At 38.0% G+C, this 22,864-nt stretch overlaps 1 protein-coding gene across 1 annotated transcript in view; it reads left to right on the top strand.

Annotated features, from left to right (window-relative positions):
- Positions 1–22,864, top strand: part of rxfp2b (relaxin family peptide receptor 2b) — a 114,067-nt gene that overhangs the window by 62,873 nt on the left and 28,330 nt on the right. The window contains exons 7-11 of the mRNA XM_059964123.1: positions 2,962–3,033; positions 10,513–10,584; positions 12,620–12,694; positions 12,852–12,923; positions 20,122–20,193. Of these exons, the coding sequence (XP_059820106.1) occupies positions 2,962–3,033; positions 10,513–10,584; positions 12,620–12,694; positions 12,852–12,923; positions 20,122–20,193 (363 nt within the window). The remainder of the gene's footprint in view (positions 1–2,961; positions 3,034–10,512; positions 10,585–12,619; positions 12,695–12,851; positions 12,924–20,121; positions 20,194–22,864) is intronic.

Here is a 22,864-nt window from a genome sequence, read left to right as displayed (position 1 = left end):
CATGTTATTAAGTAATGAAAGTTAGTATTTGAACAACTCTGACCATGATGTTGTGCCAGTCTCTTAACCTACTCCAAAATCAGTCTAACCCTTCCCTTCCACAAAGTCCTCCATTTTTCCTTCATCCATCTACCAATCTTAAATATCACTGATGTATCTGTCTTTACCACCGCCCAGAATCTACTACGCATCTACAAGTCAATATTTTTTAAAAACTGCCTCTGACATCACCTCCGTATCTTCCTACAATCACTTTAATGCCATTCACACCCTGGGAATATCTGCTCTGTCAATGCCCCTTATCATCTTATATACCTTATTATCTTAGCTACCTTATCAAGTCATTTCTCATCCTCCTACACTCCAAAGAGAAAAGTCCTAGCTTGCTTAAACTTTCCAATGAAACATTCTCTAATCCAGGAAGCATCCTTGTAAATCTCAGCACCCTCTCAAAAGCTTGCATGACCTTCTCATAGGAAGGATATCAGGTGCCATTAAATACAGTGCCTCAGGACTCACACCACCAAATTCAACAAGAATTACCACCCCTCAACCATCAGGCTCTTGAACAAAGGTGGATAACCACACTAATTCAATTTCTGGTGTTCCTACAACTGATGTCTCACTTTAAGGACTCTTTATCTTGTTATTTCATGTTCTTGTTACTTATTGCTATCGGTTTATATTTGTATTTGCACAGTTTGTTGTCCATTGATCCCGTTTACAGTTACTGTTCTATAGATTTGCTAAGTATTCACTCAGAATAAGAACCTCGGGGTTGTATGTGGTGACTTATTTGTATTTACTCAGATAATAAATTTTGAATTTTGAAATATAGAGTCAACCATAACTGAACATAAGATTTCAAACAAGATCTGACCAGAGTTTTATAGAACTGCAACATCACCTTGTGACTCTTGAACTCAATCTATTGAAGACGGAGTCCAAGAGCCACAATTGACTATTGAAGGCTAACACACTAAATGCCTTCTTAACCATTCTACCAACTTGCAGGGCAACTCTGAGGGGATATATGTATATGGACCCCAAGATCTTTCTGTTCCTCCACACTGCTAGGAATCCTGCCAGTCTCCCTATATTCTGGCTTCAAGTTGGACCTTCCAACATATATCATTTACTTTTCTAGACTGAATTTCATCTACCAATTCTCAGCCCAGTTCTGCAACCTATCAATGTCCCATTGTAACTTATAATATCTTCTACACTATCCAAAGCACAACCAACCTTTCTGTCAGCTGCAGACTTATTAAACCTCCCCCTCCACTTCCTCATCCAAATCATTTATAAAAATCATAAAGACCAGGAATACCAGAACAGAACCCTAAGGAAGTCCACTGGTCACCGATCGCCAGGAAGAATATGCTCCATCTATAACCACCATTTGCCTTCATAGGCAACCAACATAGGCAAACCAATTCTGAATCCATGAGGCCAAGGTTCCCTGAATCCATGCCTCCTGACTTGAGAGCCTTGTCAAATGCCTCAATAAAATCAGTGTATTCTACATCCACTGTTCTACCTTCATCAATTTATTTTGTCACTTTCTCAAAGAATTCAATCATACTCATGAAACATGATCTGCTTTTCACAAAACTATGCTGATTTTGCCCTCAACAGACGATTTACCTCCTGGTGTGTTGGAGGCTGAACAGTGACCTTACTGAAGTTAACTTCTCCACAACATCCAAGGTGCCGCTGCAAGGTAGTTTCATTTGCCCATGTTTGGGTACATATCCCTGTAGGCTTTACCTATCCATGTACCCGTCCAAATGTACCTTCTTATCTTCTTTGTTGTACACTACACCCCTGATGTTGGTGTCATCTGCAAACTTACTAATTATGTAACAACATTTTCATATGTTGTTAATATTGATGGCAAAAAAAAGGCAAAATTGGCCTTTGTTACAAGGGGAATTGAATACAAGAGCAAGGATGTTCTTTTGCATTTGTACAGGGCCCTGGTGAGACCACACCTGGAATATTGTGTACAGTTTTGGTCTCCAGGTTTAAGGAAGGACATTCTGGCAATTGAGGAAGTGCAGCGTAGATTCACTAGGTTGATTCCTGGGATGGCAGGGCTGTCTTACACAGAGAGATTGGAGAGATTGGGCTTGTACATGCTGGAATTGAGGAGATTGAGAGGGGATCTGATTGAAACGTTTAAGATAATTAAAGGATTTGATAGGATTGAGGCAGGAAATATGTTCCAGATGTTGGGAGAGTCCAGTACCAGAGGGCATGGATTGAGAATAAGAGGTCAGTTATTTAAAACAGAGTTGAGGAAGAGCTTCTTCTCCCAGAGAGTTGTGGAGGTGTGGAATGCACTGCCTCGGAAGACGGTGGAGGCCAATTCTCTGGATGCTTTCAAGAAGGAGCTGGATAGATATCTGATGGATAGGGGAATCGAGGGATATGGGGACAAGGCTGGGACTGGGTATTGATAGTGAATGATCAGCCATGATCTCAGAATGGCGGTGCAAACTCGAGGGGCCGAATGGTCTACTTCTGCACCTATTGTCTATTGTCTATTGTAAAAAACAGTGGACCCAGCACTGAGCCCTGCAGTGCACCACTGGTCACAAGCTTCCAATCTAAATAACAACCCTCCACTATTACCCTTAGATTCCTTCCACAAAGCCAATGATGTATCCAGTGAGTTACTCACCTAGACCAGACTATTATACAGAGCCTTGTCAAAGACCTTGTTAAAGTCCATGTAGACAACATCAATTGCATCTAAATGTATATTATTATTATTATTGCTGAGCTGACAATAGAATCCACTAAAATCCAATTATGTCTTTAGGTTGATTATTTGACTGTTCTGTAATTATTTGCCGACTCAATACTTTCTCTGATTTTTGAATGTTTATGGTACTAGTATAAATAGTTGTAATAATTTTATCCAGAACAAAAATTACTAGTACATCTCTTTTCTAGGTACATCAGTCAGAATCGTATCACTTCACTGAAGCCAAGACTATTTCAAGACCTTCATAACTTGGAAGTTTTGTATGTATCAAGCATTGATTTCTCTATCACTACAGTCTCGTTACATCCATTTTAATCTCTAAAGCTTGATATTTCTAATCTATTTGAAATTACATTTGGAGTACCTTTTAATTTAACCTGTGTAATAATCAACTGCATGTTAAGATCACCATTTATTTGTAAAGATAATTCTTTGGCCACAATGATATTTTGACTTCATGATACAGTCACAGAGTGAGTTATGCAGAATAGAAAAAGGTCCTTTGGCCCAACTTGTCCATGCCAACCAAAGTGCCTATTTTAAGCCAGTGTTTTGCCCATATCTTTCTAAATCATTCCTATTCAAGATCAATTTCCATTAATCTTTAATATATTAAAAAGTGCTTTTTTGCTTCCTTAATTCATGATTTGAAGTAATTGGAAATTAGGCATAGCATCTTTCAATAAGGTTGGTATCAAAAGTCCAAAAGCCTTTGAAATAGTCCTCGAGTCTTCAATGATGTAAGCTGTTCCTGACAGCTCATAATACCTTCAGATCTGATGCATGCATGAGCCCAGCTGGTGACCTCTTCAGACTACATCAACACATCCTATTGTAAGCCAAACTTATGATAAATGATGAATAATTTACATCAATTGGCATTCTCATATGCATTTTGTTCTTAGTATCATTATGCTTCATTGTTTCTTATTGCATTATTTATATCTTGTTCATTATTTATGTGGCCATTGAGGACCAAACCAATATTATTTAGCCATTGCAACACACACAAAATGCTGGAGGAACTCACCAGGCCAGGCAGCATCTATGGAAAAGAGTGAACAGTTGACATTTTGGGTCTTGGCTGGAAACTCTGACTGTTTACTCTTTTCCATAGATGCTGCCTGGCCTGCTGATTTCCTCCAGCATTTTGTTTGAATTTCCAGCATCTGCAGATTGTCTCATGTTTGTGATTATTTAACAATCCCTCACTGCTCCTGAGAAGGTCACCGGCTTTGCAGCCTGCATGGTTTTCGTTGATTTCTAGCATATGTGGCATTTATCTTTGCAGAAGGCAGAGATCACAGGTTTTATAAACACACTGCAAATTATAAACATTTGTATTTAACAGAATCTGGAATGATATCTAGAATTACATAGAGCAAAACTCAGCAAAAAGACTAAATCTCTGTAATCTTCTGTCACAATCAATAGACAATAATCAGGCATATACAAACAAATTCCTAATGATCACTTGTAATGGGAGTCGTTTTGTACTTGGAGTAAAATTTGGTAAAATTGCACCCATCGTTAATAAATGCTGGGAGAAATGGAAGGGCAAGGAGAATGGTTGGAAAGTGGTGCAGAAGCTGAGACCATATATAGTAACAGAGAGTTACCATCCTGATGCCTGCTTCAACCCAAAATATCAAAACTTCTTTTTTCTCCCGCGGAGACTCACAAGTTCCTCCAACAGATTGGCTGTTGATAGTAATCCTAATAGAGATAGTAACCCTCTAACCTCGGTAGAGTAGAGGATACCCTGCCTGTCAGAGAACATATTCAACCAGACTGGTAGAGTTCAAAGATCAAATTTATTATCGAAGTATGAATACGATATACAACCTTGAGATTCATTTTCTTGTAGGCTCCCACAAAACAAAGAAACACAATAGAATCCGTGAAAAACCATATGTCAAAGACCGACAAGCATCCCGTGTGCAAAAGAGGACAAACCGTGTGAATAGTTTAAAAAAATTAGAAATATGTCGAACGTGAGTTGCAGAGTCCCTGAAAGTGAGTCTATGTGCTGTGGAGTCAGTTCATTGATGAGGTGAGTGAAGCTGCTCCGGGAGCCCGGTGGCAGCAGGTAACAACTGCTCGCGGGAGCTGCAAACCCTGTCCGATGGTGGTAGCGAGAAGAGAGTAAGATGAGTTAAACACAGGCAGACGGCATTGGACACCAGTTCTCTTTCCAGTCTTGGTCTTGATGCTTTAATCTGTTTCGTGCTTTATTCGGCATGGAGTAACAGGTTCATTTTCCACTCTAGGCCTCAATGCAATGTCCACCCATAGTGGAGGTTGCCCCAGCCATACTTGGATCCTAGCGAGTCAAGTTCCATGAATCCATCAGGAGATTGTACAATCGCTAATTCATTTAGATCAGTGCTTCCCAAAGTTTTTAGCCCAACATACCCGCAAAGCTGTTTCATACTTGCCAACAAGCCCTAAAGCACCTTCCTACTTGCCAATGCCCCTCTTAGGCACAATATACTTTCCAGCACTCCCATAGTGTAATAACACGTCCACCATATGCTAACATGAGAAAAATGATTCTGCTTTAAATTTTTATTCATACTTAAACCTAGCTTACACAGTACCTGTACACTGTACAGCAGCTTTGATATCAACATGCTCCTTGAGTTTGATGGTTTTTAGCAAGAGTTAATATATCTGGTTCAAGTTGTGACAGCAAAAGCCTTAAATCCCCACACGTAACAACATCCAAGCAGTTTCTGTTTTTTTGTGAAACTGTGGTTCACTGCACTGACGCCTTTTCCAACAAGGTAGGAGGATGGAAATGCAATGGAAATTCATTGGAAATGCAATGAATGATGCAATGCAATTGGCTCTTCTTCAAAGGCCAGGAAACTGTGTGTGACAGTGCAGCCACATACCACAAAAGCTGACATTTTTGAAAAGCCAGTCCAGAATTTCCAGATCATTCAAATCCTTGAATCGATTCAGAAATTCCTTCTTCAGTGATATAAACAGTACTCCTGTAAATCACCATCTATGAAAGAGAGTGCCATACTTTCCATACAAGGAAGTAGTGAGAACATTCTTCTCCCAATGTTTTACTTACATATTTCCAATTTTCTGATAAACGTGGACACTGTACTTTTTGCTTGGATTAAATTGAAGTTCTCACCCTACAGTTTCATGTTTACAGCATTCAATTTGTCATACAGATCAGCAAGGAATGCCACATCTCCACATAGAAGTTCAATCTTGTTTCCCAAGCTCTTGTTGACTTTGAGCAAAAATTCAACCATAGTGTCCAAAAGATCAAAGGAACATTTTAAGCAGCATCCTATTGACAGTCTTTGCACTTCAGTGCAAGCTTTCAAACTCTTCATCATTATCTTGGCATAACTGGTGAAACATTCTGCTATTTAATAGATGAGTTTTAATTTTGTTGATAGCAGATATTACAAGAGCAATGCTTGAAAAAAGTCGCAAGCTGAGGTTTTTGGCTGTAATGATGAATTACACAATGGATTACAAACAGACTTGGAACTTCTTTTTTCATAAATGCCACTAAACCAGCAAGGTGACCTGTCATATATGGTTGTTCCATGTGTTAGACAAGAAATCATGTTCGTAATCAAAATATTTTTATCCTCAATATACATTTTGAGCTCACCGTAGATTGATTCTCCATTGATATTTGTTTTTAACTTTTTACAAGAGAATCTCTTAATAAGCTTTTTAAATTTTTTTTTACCATACAGATGCCATTAGCAATGCCTCATTCCTTTGCACAGTTGACTCAATCAGTTGTATCCCTATATCTGTTTTTTTTTAGCTTTGTGCATAGTTGATACTCAATGCCTTTTCTGATTTCATCAATATGATGAGCTGCAGAGTTATTACTCAGAGAAACTGAGTAATTTCAGAACCATTTTCGGAACAGTGCTGAGCACTTCTGATACAGCAGGCATTATTAATCTTTCACCAATTGTATGAGATTTTCCACACCTTGCTATCATTCTGGAAATGTTACCAGAAGCAATGAGACCACTATCAAGGTCATTTTGATCTTCCTTGGCAAATGACTCGAGTGAGCAAATGCTTCTTTCATCTTCTGGAACTGAGTAATACCATAAGTAACCTTTTTAGGGGGTCTTTTATGGAAGTGTTCCTGCAATCTTGACCGTTTCATGGCTTCATTCATGATAAAGTACTACAAATAAAATATATGGGTCGTCGCTGATCTGATGGGAAAGTTATAAAACCGTACTCCAGGTATGTAACATTGTATTGATGCACTTTCTGTAGCATCTGTTTCTTAGCAGGATTAGAATTCAAGGCTTCAGTGCCTTCAGATTCATCAAGGTCACACTGTACATATTTATCCATCATTAATGGGGCTAAATTAAAAATTAACACAAACTGGGAATACCTATCGGATGTTGGCGACATCAGCCAGTTGACTTGGATGGAGCATTACTAGCGGCACGCAAGCAACAGTGGAGCAAAGATGAAGATGATCACAACAGCAAAAATCGTTTCAGATTGGAATCTGAATGTTCATTGGGATAGAGCTGGTGTTCAGCAGGCTACCTTTATACTATTCCAGTTAGTGCGACTGACCAGTCACATAAGGTCTCATGACCCCAAAGATTGTTCATGACTGCACAAATGAAGCCGAGGTTGCTTTGAACACCTGAAGAGGAATCCTCGGGGTGGGCAGGTTCACTGATTGGCCCTATTCCACTGTTTTGTTCTGGCCAGCGCTGTATCATTGCACGACCTGTTTTCTGTAGATCTGTAGAAAGTTGAGAGGGTCTACTTGACTTACCAACTGTTAAATTGCATGAACTCATTCCATGCTGTGAGTCAAGGGGGAGTGGTTGGGCACCCTAGTTACTAATTTATGCAATAATGTATGTCTGGTTGGTAAGGTTGGATGAGATTGCTGAGTTTCAGATGCGTTGTATCGATGAGTGCTCACCACTGGCAGAGTTATGGTTCCTCCTGTGTTTCAGTGCCTCCTCCCTTTTTTTGGAAGTGCCTCGAGTTAGGGTGTCGCTTACCAACCCCCAAGAATCTTGAACGCCCCTTGACAACTTTTATTTCCCCTAATGCCCCCTTAGGACACGTGACCACTCCCATTGGGAATCACTGATTTAGATGGTTAAGAAGTACATTTCTTAAAAGAAAAACAACAGGCTGCGGATTGCAGTGATTATAGTTCAATAGTATATCTAGTAGTGTATCTGGAAAGTTTTGTTAGCTTGCTGCAAAACATAACCATATGTCACCAATGCCAATTTGGAACTACTTTTCTTAACAATATGACACAATATAACCAAGCAACACATACAAAATGCTGGCGGAACTCAGCAGGCCAGGCAGCATCTGCAGATTTTCTCTTCTTTGTGATTGGGATACAATATAAAATAGGTCTTACAATAGGATAGAAGTGTACAAGCTCAGGGACACCCACTGTAAAAAATGGCAAAATCGCCGATCATTTTCTCCTATCAGCTTGAGTATCTACAGGGATCTAGACATGCAAAAGGGATTTTTCTCCTTTCTGCATCCTTGCACCAACATGCAATCAGAGACCCAGTCTCAGATTGAGGAGATCTCTACCTGGACTCATGCATCAAATCTGAGAAACTGGACAGAGCATTTATAGTGGATAATCACCAGAATCAAAAAATGATAAATGACAGATGCTTGTGATTTGATGTAGAGAAAGGAAGTGCTAGAAACACTCAGCAAACAAGCTGGTAGATACTGACAGAGAAACAGTGCTATTATTTCAAGAGGAAATTTCTACTGAAATGCCATTTACCTCAAATGTTATCTCTATTTTTTAATCTCTGTGTGATTGGTATTAATACATGTTTAATTTTCCTATTTTAGTAACTTGATAGCATCATCAATGCACACAGATTATTTGTATTATTTATTGACAGATATTGAACTGAAAGATCATGGCTTATGATCTTGGTAAATAACTCACCATAAAGTGATTTCATCATGCTGAATGTAGTGAACTCAAATGTCATCATATTTACATGTAATATGGCATTCCTTGTATTTTTTACAATAGGTGTCAGAATGCCTCTGTTATGTTTAAAAGGTCTGTGAACATAGACCTTTTAGTCAGTTAACACAATGCTGTCTGTAATTATGGGGTGTCAAAGATATCCATGGCCACAAGATATCCTTGCATCATTATACCTCTCTTGATTCAATTTTTCCCCTCTCCATCACCCCCAACTTTGCACCATTCCCATGATTCTCCATCACCTCAAAGGTAGCCTGCCATAGAAATGTCTTTTATTGGATTTCTCAGTATGAAAAGGGTTTCTGCTTACTCATCCATTTCAGACAGTGAATTCCACAATTTTTTTCTACCAAAATTAACTTAACTATTTTCTGTGTGTTATTGAATTTGTTTGAGGGAAAAAAGACATTCCTTTATAGTTGTTCCTTAAAGTTTATAGTCCTTTATATAGAGCCTCTCATAAATGTATGCCTCTCAGTAAATTCTCTCCTCAGTCTTCTTTATTTCAAATAAAAGTAAACTCAGCCTAATTAGTTTCTTTGCATGAAGATAATTTTGCAAATCTATCATGCTTTGTCTTTATCATCACCTTGTCAACCATTTCCAATATCTTCAGGGGTCTCTGGACATACAACCCAAGGTCCCACTCTTACTCCATGCTCTCATTCCTACCATTCCTGAGGCCTAGATTTTTTTTCCTTATTATCAACTACCCTGTACCAGTTTTAGCATCATCATCAAACATTTTAATTGTGAAGCTTGAATTGCAGTCTAAGTTATTAATATCTATCATGGGACCCAGTACGGAGTCAAGTGCACAGAAATCTTGGGTCATGGAAACTCCCATTGATCGGAAGATACATCACATTTAAAGGTTATTTGATTAAGCACATGAAGCAATCTTGCCATTTTTTCTGGGCTCAAATGCAAACTTCTTAAATCAAATGGCTATGTGAGATTTGGTTAAACACCTCACTTAAATTCATGTGGACTGTTTCAAATGTACTAATTAGGTTAATACATCCAAGCTGATTGTACTTCATTAATCTGCACCTCTTCAGTATTGATTATACTGTCCTCTGAATTTTCCCCACTAGCTGGCAGTTATCCAGTCTGTCACTTACTCTTTTTGTACACAACAGTTCCAGATTAGTTTCCAGTTCACTGTCATCATGCCCTTTGCTTATTTTAAGCATCTAGATTTCTTCTTATCCAAATTTGATTATACAGCCACTTTTAAGGAACTTATGTTTCTTTATCTTATTTTTTGTTATGCATACTTTACATTATGTCTTCTTTAATGTTAATGTCAATATCAGCCCATCTTCAATGAAGAAAATACAAAGATTCATAGAAGAAAATAGTCACAGGGAGGCTACAATTTTGATCTCCTTAAGGATCTGCTGTTTGTTATCTTATTTCCTTAAGAAGAGATGAAAGTACTGTAACTCATATAGAGCAAAAACATTAGGTTTTATTATAGTAAGTAATGAGGATACAGCTACTCAACAAAAAATCCTTCCTTTGAAGGATTTCCTTGAAGGACACCATTTTTGAATGCTTAATCAACTGTAGTAGTTAATACAACAGAATATCAAAAGTCAGATCAGTTGTTACACTTTCTAAGTAATTCTATTACATGAAGCTAAATAAAACACAAATTGTGAACTCTCATCTTCCTTGCTTGAAATGGTACAATGATTTTTTTTCTTAGAATTCTTGATGACAATCTAATATCAAAAATCTCACCACGGATATTTATTGGACTGAAATCTTTATCTATTTTGTAAGTACATTTCCTTCCATTTAGTAAATTTCTTAATGTTTTTCTTTATAAAGAATGTCCTTTTATTCAAGTTTGCCCTTAGAGCTTTTGGCATTAACTGTTCTTAAAAAGGTATTATGGCGACTGTAACTAATGTGCTAATGTCAGTTTTTGTTGGAATTAGGCTGATATATTTTGACATTTTGAGTTGTATTTAATATTCATTTCAGATTGCCTAAGTATTTAAAGTATATAATTGGTCCGAAAAAAATGTGACTCGGTGCCACAAAAGGCTGAATGGCAAATTGTTGACTGCTAGAGTTATAGATAAACCATGCTTGGCATTACTTGCCCAAAAATATCGGCATGTATATTGTCGTATCAGTAGGCTCTTTTGTATTGTGGTTTAGTGAAGCAAATAATATGGTAGGAGCTACTGTTTGTGGTTTCTTTATTGAGAGCAGGCAACATTCAACAATCAATAGTGGCTAATACCAAAATACTTATTGTATTTATATTAGCTATTATCCTGCAATGTCTGCAAATTTCTTAAAGATACATGCAGTATATATTCAATTCACATTATACTGCTGGCCATTGGTGTAGTGGCATCCATATGGGACTTTGAGGCAAATGGTCCCGGGTTCAAATCTGGCTGGCTCCTTAATTTCCACCCATACTGGCAACTCGGCCTCATAAAAAGCAGACAAAAATGCTAACGAAATGGCAAGACTACCGCCCATGCAGAAAGGAACAACAATATACTATATGCTTTCCCTTTTTCAAAAAAGGTAGCAAATCCGTACCAACAATGACAATCTACAAGCATGAAGAAATGTTTGTTAATTGATGGAATAATTCAAACTTAAATAACAAGTCTTCTCGATAACAAACACAACACTAAAATCCAACACCAAACTTATCATCTCTATGATCGATTACTCCTTATACAATTAATCATGTTAGATTATTTCTCCAATAGTTTTCATATATAATTAATTGCACATTTCATATTCCAATTATTATCATGACTGCACAAAATCCCAATATACTGCCTTACATATATTTGCCAACATCCATAGTGTGTGTAGGCCTCTGTTAGTCTTGATAGACCATGGATTTGCACTTTGGAAAGTTTCCAGGGCACAAGGTTTTTTTTATGAAAGACTGGCAGTTGCCCAAGCTGCAAGTCTCCCCTCTCCATGACACCAATGTTGTCCTAGGGAAGGGCATTAGAACATCCATAGTATCCCCAAAATGATCATAGAACAGCATAACCACTACTTAATTACTGCCTAATACACATGAAATGCTGGAGGAACTCAGCAGGTCAGGCAGCATCTATGGAAAGGAATAAACAATTTATGTTTCATGCTGAGACCCTTCATCAAGAGGGGAAAGGAATGGGAAAGAAGCACTTACTTAAGCAGTACCACCCTAAACTCAATACTAATATATTCATGTTCATTCAGGGTCTCTTGTGTTGGTTTTATTAAGGCAAGTGCTCAACAAAAATTCCTTTTTGAAGGATTTCCTTGAAGGGAATCCTTTTTTTGAGTGCATAACCAGCAGTAGTGGTTGGTACAACAGAGTATCAGAAGTTATACAAGATGTTAAGCATAGATTTAAAGGTAAATAAACACTCAATGTATTGCATAAGGAAGCCTTGCATGCACATTGAACTCAGTCTCAACGAAAAGATTGAGATCTTCTTCAGCATCAGTTGAAGGCATTCAGTCTTCATGAACCCCTATCAGAATATCCATCTTCCAAGCCTACTTTGTTACAAGTATCCTTCTTCAACTTTCTATGGTTACTTATCACCCCACCCCTCACTGCCAATATCTTTAGCACTATCACCCCAGTCACTTGCTGGAATTCTCCTAATCCATACATAGTCTATTTGATTGAAGCACATACTCACTATTGGACCCACTATTGGATACGTCACTAAGAATAAAGAAGGGGATATTTAATTTGAAAATAAGTGACAGGTGGTAAGTGTTTAATTTTCTAATTGAGGCTTCTGTAAAAGATTTAATTTTTTTCATTCTAGATCAATGGTAAACAATTTATTGGAAAATCTACCAAAGAGAACGATATGTGCTGAAATCCCAAAAGTGTGCCTGATGTAAGTGAAAATTATTTTCTCATTGTTGGTAAAATTAATGGAACTTTTTCTTTGGTATGTAACTTTGGATGTTATAATTTACTATTCATTTAAAAACTGTTCATGACGGTCCAATTTATTGATGTTCGTTAATTTTAATGTCCGATTATACTTCTAGGGATTTTGGCAGTAATCATATAAAGTCACTGGATGATTCTTCTTTCCTGAAATGTGATAACCTGGCTGTGCTGTAAGTATATTTATTTATTCAAAGTTCAAAGTAAGTTTATTATTAAAGTACACATATACGTCACCATATATAACCATGAGGTACATTTTCTTGCTGGCATTCATAATAAATACAAGAAACACAATAGAATCAATGACAGATCACACCCAGCAGGATGGACAAATAACCAATGTACAAAAGACAACAATCTATGCAAATACAAAAAGAAAAATAAATGAAATAAGTAATAATAATTATGAACAGGAGAAAATCTGCAGATGCTGGAAATGCAAGCAATACACACAAAATGCTGGAGGAACTCCAGCAGGCCAGGCACATCTGCGGAAAAGAGTAAACAGTCAATGATTCAGGCTGAGACCCTTCATCAGTAATATTTATTACTATTAATTATTATTATTACAAACTAATCTTGCAACAAATCACCACTCACTTAGATAGCCACAACATGCTTACAGAAGAGCAGAAAGGATGCCGTAAGGGTATGAAAGGATGTAAAGAACAAACTGATAATAGATTCTGTAATTCTAAATCAACAAGTGGAAAAGCAGAAATTTTTAATGTTATATTGACTACAAAAAAGCATTTGATTCTGTTCCACACTCATGGTTAAGAGAAATACTTAATATATATATAAACTACACCCAATACTTGTGAAATTTCTACACCTGATGAAGCATTGGCATGCAACTACCATTTTCAAAATAAACTGAGGCATTTTCCAGAATTACTCTCTAAGTCCCCTATGGTTTTGTTTGGCATTAAACATGCTCTCTATTTTACCAAATCAGACAAAAATTAGGTTCAAATCAGAAACAACCAAACTAATTATACCTTAATAAACCTTCTATGGATGGAAATCATACACTCTTTCATCAGTAAAGCTAAAGCAGTTAATTCAAGTAGTAGAACTATTTTCTAAAGATATAAACATGATCTTTGAACTAGGGAAGTGCAGAACATTAAACATAAAGGAATGGCCAATAGAGGTAGTAGAATATAAAACAGATCAGTAGGATTCAATACAACTGATGGTTGAGATGAAATATAAGAAAATACATCATAGTGCAATAAAGGGAAAACTTTTGACAATATTTACTTCAAAGCTTATGAAAATCTGCCACACAGAGCTCAATAGTAAAAATATAACAAAGGCAATAAACACTTTCTGTATAGCCATATTAACATATTGTTTTGACATAATATCTTGATCTGAAACTGATCTAGAAAATTTACAAAGATAGAACTGAAATGACAAATTTTAGAAAACACTGTGTACACTTGGCACACTTAGCTTAACACTACTTCGCACAAAAGGGGAAGAGGAATTACAGATATGGAAAAGTTACACAACAGTTAGATAAATCTTCCAAGGATATATTTGCATCAACATAAACAGGATTCACACTCACAGGACCATATGCAATTCTGATAAGAACGACACAGCACTAAACTAAATGAAAGCAGAACCCAGAAAAATGAAGAAATTATCACTACAGAAGAAAAAGTTAATGAACAGAAAAGCACAACCCTTCATGGAAGACACTCCCATGATCTGAGCAGACTAGGTGTCGACAAGGAAGTGTCAAGTGCGTCAGAGTTGGAGATCTCTACCCCGAAACAGAAGGGCTCTTGTGGCAATGCAGAACCCGGTGGTTAAAACAAAAAATTATCAAAAATACTTAACAACAGACTGACCAATTCAAGATGATAAACGTAGAAAATGCCAAGACAACCAGAGACCATCCAACACATTACAGGATCCTGCAACAGTTTAACTCAATCTGTTTACTTACACAGGCAAATATCATTCACCAAAATCTTGCTTTGGAATACAAACTCGTAAAAGATGCCATACTTTACCATAAATACAAGCCTGATCCAATTTTACAGTCCTACCAATTACATTACAACCAATCAACTATTATAGATTGGGCAATCCATAATAACTGTCTGGATATAGTATTCCAGGAGAAACAAGCAGGAAAAATTACTTAATAGATATAGCTATTCCAAACACACATAACATACAAAAATCAGTAAGTGACAAACACCAGAAATATGCTGAATTAAAAGACCAAATTGAAAGATTATGGAACATCACCAACCTCTCAAAGAACATGAAGGAACTATTGTGAACCCCACATCTCCTGAAGATCCTTTGATCTCAGTATCTGAAGCTGACGTGCGGGCTTCCTTCAGGAGGGTGAATCTAAGGAAAGTATCCGGACCGGATGGGGTACCTGGCCACGTGCTAAAGTCCTGGCTAGTATGTTCACTGATATCTTTAACCTCTCACTTTGGCAGTGGATGGTACCCATCTGCTTCAAGCAGTTTTCAATTATAGTTGCACCCAAGATGAGTGAGGTGACCTGCCTCAATGACTATCAAACAGTTGCACTCACATCACTGTGTTGAAGTATTTAGAGAAGCTGGTGATGAAACATATTAGCTCCTGCCTAAGAGATGACTTGGATCTGCTCCAATTTGCCTAATGAGCAATGGTCCACAGCAAATGCCATTTCATTGGCTCTTCACACAACCCTGGAACATCTGGACAGAAAAGGTGTATGTATTACATCAGGATGCTCTTTATAGACTACAACTCAGCATTCAATACCATTATCCCCTTAAAACATATCAATAATCTCTAAGACCTTGGACTCAATACCTCCTTGTGCAATTAGATTCTGGATTTCCTCACTTGTAGATCCCAGTCAGGTCAGATTTGCAAAAAACATCTCCTCCATGATCTCCATCAACACAGGTGCACCACAGGGCTGTGTGCTTAGCCCCCTGCTCTACTCACTTTACACCTATGACTGTGAGGCTCGGCATAACTCCAACACCATATTCAAATTTGCTGATGACACTGCTGCTGTTGTAGGCCTTATCGAAGTTGGTGATGAATCAGCATACAGGAGGGAGATTGAAAAATTGTCTGAGTAGTGTCGTAACAATAACCTCTCAATCAATGTCAGCAAGACCAAAGAATTGATTGTAGACTTCAGGAGAGGAAAATCAGAGGATCAGAGGTGGAGAGGGTTAGCAACTTTAAATTACAGGGGACCTATTTCAGAGGATCTGTCCTGGATTCAGCCTGTGAGTGCCACAAGAAGAAAGCGCGCAGTGTCTCTACTTCCTTAGTAGTCTACGGAGATTCAGAATGACATCAAAAAACTTTGACAAACTTCTGTGGATGCGTAGTGGAGAATATATGCATCACAGCTTGGTATGAAAACACCAATGTCTTTGAACAGAAAATCCTACAAAAGCTAGTAGATTCAGCCCTATATACCATGGATAAAGCCCTCCCAACCACTGAGCACATCTACTACATGAAATGCCGTTGGATGAAAGCAGCATCCATCATCAGAGATCCTCACTACCCAGGCGATACTCTTTTCTCGCTGCTGCCATTAGGTAGAAGGTACAAGTGCCTCAGGACACTCACCATCAGGTTCAAGAATGGTTACTACCCCTCAACCATCAGGCTCTTGAATGAAAGGGGACAACTACACTCACTCGTCCATCCATTGAGATGTTCTCACAACCAATGATCTCACTGTAAGGACTCTTTATATTGTTATATCATGTTCTTATTATTTATGCTATTTATTTATATTTGTATTTCCACAGTTTGTTGTCTTCTGCTCTCTACTTGATCTTTCATTGACCCTGTTTAGAGAGATACAGCACAGTAACAGGCCTTTCTGGCCCAGCAAGACTGCACCGCCCAGTGACACCCGTGTGACCAATTAACCTACTAACCTGTACTTAGCCATTATAAATTTTATTTATCACGTAGGTGAGAGGAGCTGATGAGAATGTGTGGTAAATAAAACTGGGATTAATACAAGTAGGTACGATGGTCAAGGGAAAATAAAAATGGAATTAATGCAAATTGCTTATACTTGCTCTCATTTTCTCAAGCAATACACTCAAAATAGTTATAGTTACTGTTGTATAGATTTGCTTAGTGTGCCCACAGAAAAATGAATTTCACTGTATTATGTGGTGATATACATGATAATAACATTTACTTTGAACTTTGATCACCATGCACGTAAGTGCTACTGGATGATAGTCATTGAGGCAGGTTACCATGCTCTTCTTGGGCACCGGCATAATTGAAGGCTGCTTGAAGCAGGTAGGTACTCAGACTGCCGAAGCAAGAAGTTGAAGATATTGGTGAACACGCCAGCCAGTCGATCAGCACAGGTGTTCAGTACTCAGTCAGTTACCCCGTCTGAGCTGGATGCTTTATAATATAAAATCTATTTATAACATAAAAGCTGTGAGAAAAGGTCATATAAAGGTATACCTGGAGTATATGGGCAATTATTTTCAAGTTTCAATTAAGTTCAAGCTCAAGTTTAATTGTCATTTGAACATTCATATGAATACAGCCAACTAAAAGGCATTCCTTTGGGACCAATGTGCAAAACACAGCACCAATAGTCACACACCGCACAAGGCACATGTAATTATGATAGCAGAAAAATATACAGTCGCAGTAAGGTACATAGCCCAGATCCCTGAGTGTTATGGCCTGTAGATTGATGGTGCATGGGATGTTGTGCTGGAGCCACAATTCTATAGGTCCTCATCATGCGCTAGTGTAGCCACAGATGGATGTAATCCACCTTGTCTTCCACAGAGCAAACACTGGAGCGCAGCACCAATGAGAGTGGTTAGCCCCCAACTCCAGTGTGTCCACTACACCTCTGCTCTTTCCCACACCACCTCCGGGCTCTCCTAAGTTGCAACAGATGGCCACCATCATCCCCATGACCACATTGGCTTTGATGATATTCCTGTGCAAAGTGTGGATACACTGATTATCATCTTCTAAAAATTAACCAATGGCTTAAAATATATAAAGTTTTATGCTATGGTAAAAAGGAAGTGGAAAATATATTATTAGAATATTGAACATAGAATCTTATAATAGTGGACTGGCCATATGGCCCAACACGTTGTGCCAATCTTGATGCTAATTTATATTAAGTGTCCTCCTCCTGTATGTCACCCATATCCTTACATTCTTTTCATGTTCATGTGTCCATCTAAAAGCCCCTTAAACTTTACCAAACTGTCTTTTTCAACTACTACTCCAGTATCCTGTTCTACACACTCTGCCCCTCAATTTGACTTAAAATACCCCCCACCCCATCCAACCTTACAAGCATGTCCTCTGGTATTTGACATTTCTACCCAGGGTGAAAACTTTGATTGTCTACCCTATCTATGCCTCACATAATTTTCAATACCTCTGTTATGACCCCCCACCCTCCAACACTCTAGGAAGAAGAAACTATGTTTGCTCAGCCTTTCCTCATAGTACATACAACCTAATCCAATTATCAGCCTAGTAACCCTCTTGTGCACCCTCTCCACAGTATATGAATCCTTCCTATAATGTGGTGAACAGAAATACACACAATACCGACTGAAATTTTATATAGTTACAGCATAACTTCCTTTCTGTTATACTTAACACCCCTACCAGTGCTGTTAAGGGGTCTACCACTGTCTGTATACTTTCTCTTTTCATTTGATTTCCCAAAGTACAACCCCTCACACTTGCCTGGATTAAACTCTTTGATAAGTCTTTTAGAGTGGCCACAACACCAGTCTGCAAATTTGTAAATTCACTCATCTTTATTTTCATCCAAATAATTGATAATCATAAATAATAGTGGCCCCAGCTTAGATCTTTGCAGAATATCACTGATCACAGATCTCCAGCCAGAAGTGTAGCCTTCCATCTCTATCTTCTATGGGCAAACCAGTTCTGAATTTAAACCTGCAATTCACCCTGAATCCCATGCATCTTCATCTTCTGAATCAACTTACCGTGAGCAAACTTATTAAATGCCCTATTAATGTCCAAGTAGGTAATGTCCATTACCTTACCCTAATCAGGATCCTTTGTCACCTCCACAAAACACTTGAGCAAGTTTATAAGGCATAACTTGCCCTGCTCAATGCTGATTGTCTGTAAGCAGTCCATAGTTTCCAAATGTGCATAAATCGTATCACTCCCTGTGTATTACTTCCTCAGTATTTTAATTTCATTGTTATATTATTTAATAGAGAGAGGCCAATGTTCAATGTTGCTCTGCTGCAGCATTTGGCTGACAATGTAAGAAATACACACATGTACAGCAAATAATTAGGAGAGCAAACAGAATATAGATCACAGTTGTCAGATGAGAACATAAAACTAGGGAAATCTTGCTACAGTTTATGGGTGAGACAACATCTGAAATCACGTCAGGAATTTAGGTCTACTTATTTAATCAGAGATCCGCTTTCATTTCAGCTTTCCTTGTTATTTTTTTTCTTCCGTAACTTCTCATAGATTTTTCATTGGTGGTGACACATTGGGGAAAGAGCAAGCTGAATTACTGACTCCGGCCCTCTCTCAATAAGCTGCATTACAGTTCAAGGTGACAATATTGATGAGGACTTCAGCTTCTGTTAGTTGCTTTATAAATCACTACCATGGTGCATTGTATGGAAAGAAATCTATACCCTGATTCTTTTTTGTTTATGTAATGATAAAGCTCTCTCTAATTTGCTCTGCAAACACGAGGAAATCTGCAGTTGCTGGAAATTCAAACAACACACACAAAATGCTGGTGGAACAGGCCAGGCAGCATCCGTAGGGAGAAGCGCTGTCCTGACGAAGGGTCTCGCCCCGAAACGTTGTCAGTGCTTCTCCCTATGGATGCTGCCTGGCCTGCTGTGTTCCACCAGCATTTTGTGTGTGTTGTTCTAATTTGCTCTTTAGGTTTTGGACATACAGATATTCCCTTGTAATAACTCCAGTGGGTTGATACAATTAGATTTTTCCTATCATTTCCTTCATAGATATTATAGAATAAACATCAATGAAGTTTAGGGAAAATTGCTTGCTTTCTCATGCTGGCTCCTTACTACTGGTCATTCTGACTTCCAACATTTCTGCTCACTGACAAGTGATGAAGCAGAGACAAAACAAAGAAAGACATTCAAACTTGGATGAGCATTAGTTCCTTAGATAGGCAAAAGGACTGGACAAATTGGGCACAAACAGCTTGAACGAATGAAAAGAAAATGTGTGAATATCTGTATTTCAGACCTGAAGGGAATTGCCATTTAAAGACAAGCATACCAATTTGATTAATTATAGTTACATTTTTCTCTTCAACAGGTATATCTTGAAGAATGATATTGCTACCATTTCTGAAAAGACATTTGCTCCATTACACAGTTTGATAGATCTGTACGTCTGTGTGCTTTCTACTACAATATATGTTACTATATTTATTTATTTCACTTTGTACATATTGGAAGATTCCTCACTTTTGACATACCAGCAGAAGTGCCCTGATTATTGCATGTGATGATTTACACTCAGTGGTCAGTCTGTTAGGTGTAGTACTCACTAATGCAAATATCTAATTATCCAATCATGTGGCAGCAACTCAATGCAGAAAAGCATGCAAACATAGTCAAGAGGTTCAGTTGTTGTTTAGACCAAACATGGGAATAGGGAAAAAATGTAATCTAAATGATTTTGACTATGAATGATTGTCGATGGCAGATCGGGTGGTTTCAGTACCCAATCTGCCAGAAACTGTTGATCTCCTGGGATGTTCAAGTACAAAAGCCTCCAGAGATTACAGAGAATGGTGTGAAAAACAATAAAAGTCATCCAGTGAGCAGCAGTTCTCTGGGTGAAAACACTTTGTTAATGAGACAGGTCAGAGGAGAATGGCCTGACAGGTTCAAGCAGATAGGAAGGTGACAGTAACTCATATAACCACATGTTACAATGGTAATGTGCAGAAAAGCATCTCTGAATGCACAACATGTCAAATCTTGAAGTGGATGAGCTACAGCAGCAGATGACCATGAACATTCATTCAGTGGCCACTTTGTTAGGTATAGGAGGTATCTAATAAAGTGGCCACTGAATGCATATTTATCCAACTGATTAAAAATGCTATTTTTATTAATAATTATCTCTCCAATAAAATAGAATAATCAGGAAGATGTTAACAACCAATTGGCAAGAAGGTACAGAAACATTACTGGAAAATATTCAAAGGTTCAAAGGTTCATCTATTATCTGAAATTCTTCTCCAGATTGCTAGAGTAATTCAAGAATGAATGAATTTCATGGAAGGATCAATCTCTTTGGAAAGTGTAAAGTGTGTGTGTGTGTGTGTGGGGGGGGGGGGAGGGTGTAAGGTCGTGTTTGGTGGTAGGATCTCATTGAAAATGGTGGAAGTTGCCGAGAATGATGTGTTGGATGTGATGGCTCATGGGTTGGTAGTTGCAGACAAAAAGAACTCTATCCCTGTTAAAGCAGTGGGAAGATGGGGTGAATGCGAATGTCCGGAAATGGAGGAGATACAGGTGAGGGCAACATCAATGGTAGGAAAACCCAGTTCTTTGAAGAAGGAGGTCACCTCTGATGTCCTGGAAAGGAAAGCTTCCTCCTCAGAACAGATGCAGTGGAAAAGATGAAACTGAGAAAAGAGAATAGCATTTTTACAGGAGACATGTTGAGAAGAAGTATAGTCAAGATAGCCATGGGAATCGGTAGGTTTATAAAAGGTGTCGGGAGATAACTTGTCTCCAGTGATGAAGACAGAGAAAGGGGAAAGAGGTGTCAGAAATGGACCGAGTGAATGTAAGAGCAGGATGAAAGTTGGAAGCAAAGTTAATGAAATTGACAAGCTCAGCATGGGTGATGAAAGGTATGTAACACAAATTCCCTAATAAAAGATAAAGAACACAATAATAACAATAATTAGAATAATAAATAACACTCAATAAAAATAAATACATAAGATAGCTTATATGTATAGATTGAATGTATGTCCATAAAGTGACACGAGGCTGTACAGTACTTTAGATGACTTAATAGAAATAATAAAGTAGTGGTGGAGGTAGTGGGTGGAGGTGTTGATCAGCCTTACTGTTTGGGGAAATTAACTGTTTTTGAGTCCTGGCATTGATGCTAGATAGCCTCCTCCTTGACAGGAGTGGGACAAACAGTTTTGCGAGGAACTTTTTCCATTACTGTTCCATTACCTCCAACACTGTTGCAGTCATGGCTGAAGTATCACAGTTATACCAATACAAAAAAAAACATAATCCCATAAAGTTCACCATAAATATGTAAGTGATATGAATTAAATGTTGCAACATTTTTGTGTGCTGCTCAGTTCATCTTTATTTAAACCCTGAATACAGCACACGGGAGACACACAGCTGGAAATTAGTTTTAGGTCCTCCATGCATAGAGCTCACAGGGCCTGAGAAATGTCATTGAGTGGTGTGTGGCTATACATCTTTGCATGTATACAAGGCCAGTAAATGGCAATGATCTGTTGTAACAAAGCAGGCCTTCACTGTAGTTTTACTTCAGCACTAATTAAACGAAGAAACAACTAACTAGCTCAGTTATCAAGGAGTCCAAGATATCCACCTACTGTAAGTATTCCCTTATGTAATTGGCTTACTATTCATTCCAATTCCTCCTCAACTTCAGCACCAACAGCTTCCATCCCTTCACAAACAAAATCTGCTGATGCCATTTGACCTCTTGTTTGCCTGAACAACTGACCTCCAATCATGGTCCATTTCATTCCAGACACTAATCGTAACTATGAAAAACAACCCACCATTTGAATTCTGTTTCTAATTTGTAACACCCTAAGATATTGCTGTATTATGCAGCCACAGTTTAACATACCTTTTAAGCACTATAAAATTTCTAGCCCAAGAAATAATCCTAATTGAAATGCAGTCTGTTTCATGAGCTCTTAATCCATGCAGAACAAATATTTGACAAATGGTTGTTAGCTTTCTATCCAGAGGTTTTGGTGGGTTTACAAAGCTTCTCTGAGTACCATGTATTCATGTGGTACTCATCCACTTTG

This window comes from Hypanus sabinus, chromosome 3 (assembly GCF_030144855.1).
Source record: "Hypanus sabinus isolate sHypSab1 chromosome 3, sHypSab1.hap1, whole genome shotgun sequence".
Classification (NCBI taxonomy): Eukaryota; Metazoa; Chordata; class Chondrichthyes; order Myliobatiformes; family Dasyatidae; genus Hypanus; species Hypanus sabinus.
The sequence above is the reverse complement of the archived record's forward strand: the minus strand, read 5'-3'. Positions and strand labels throughout refer to the sequence as shown.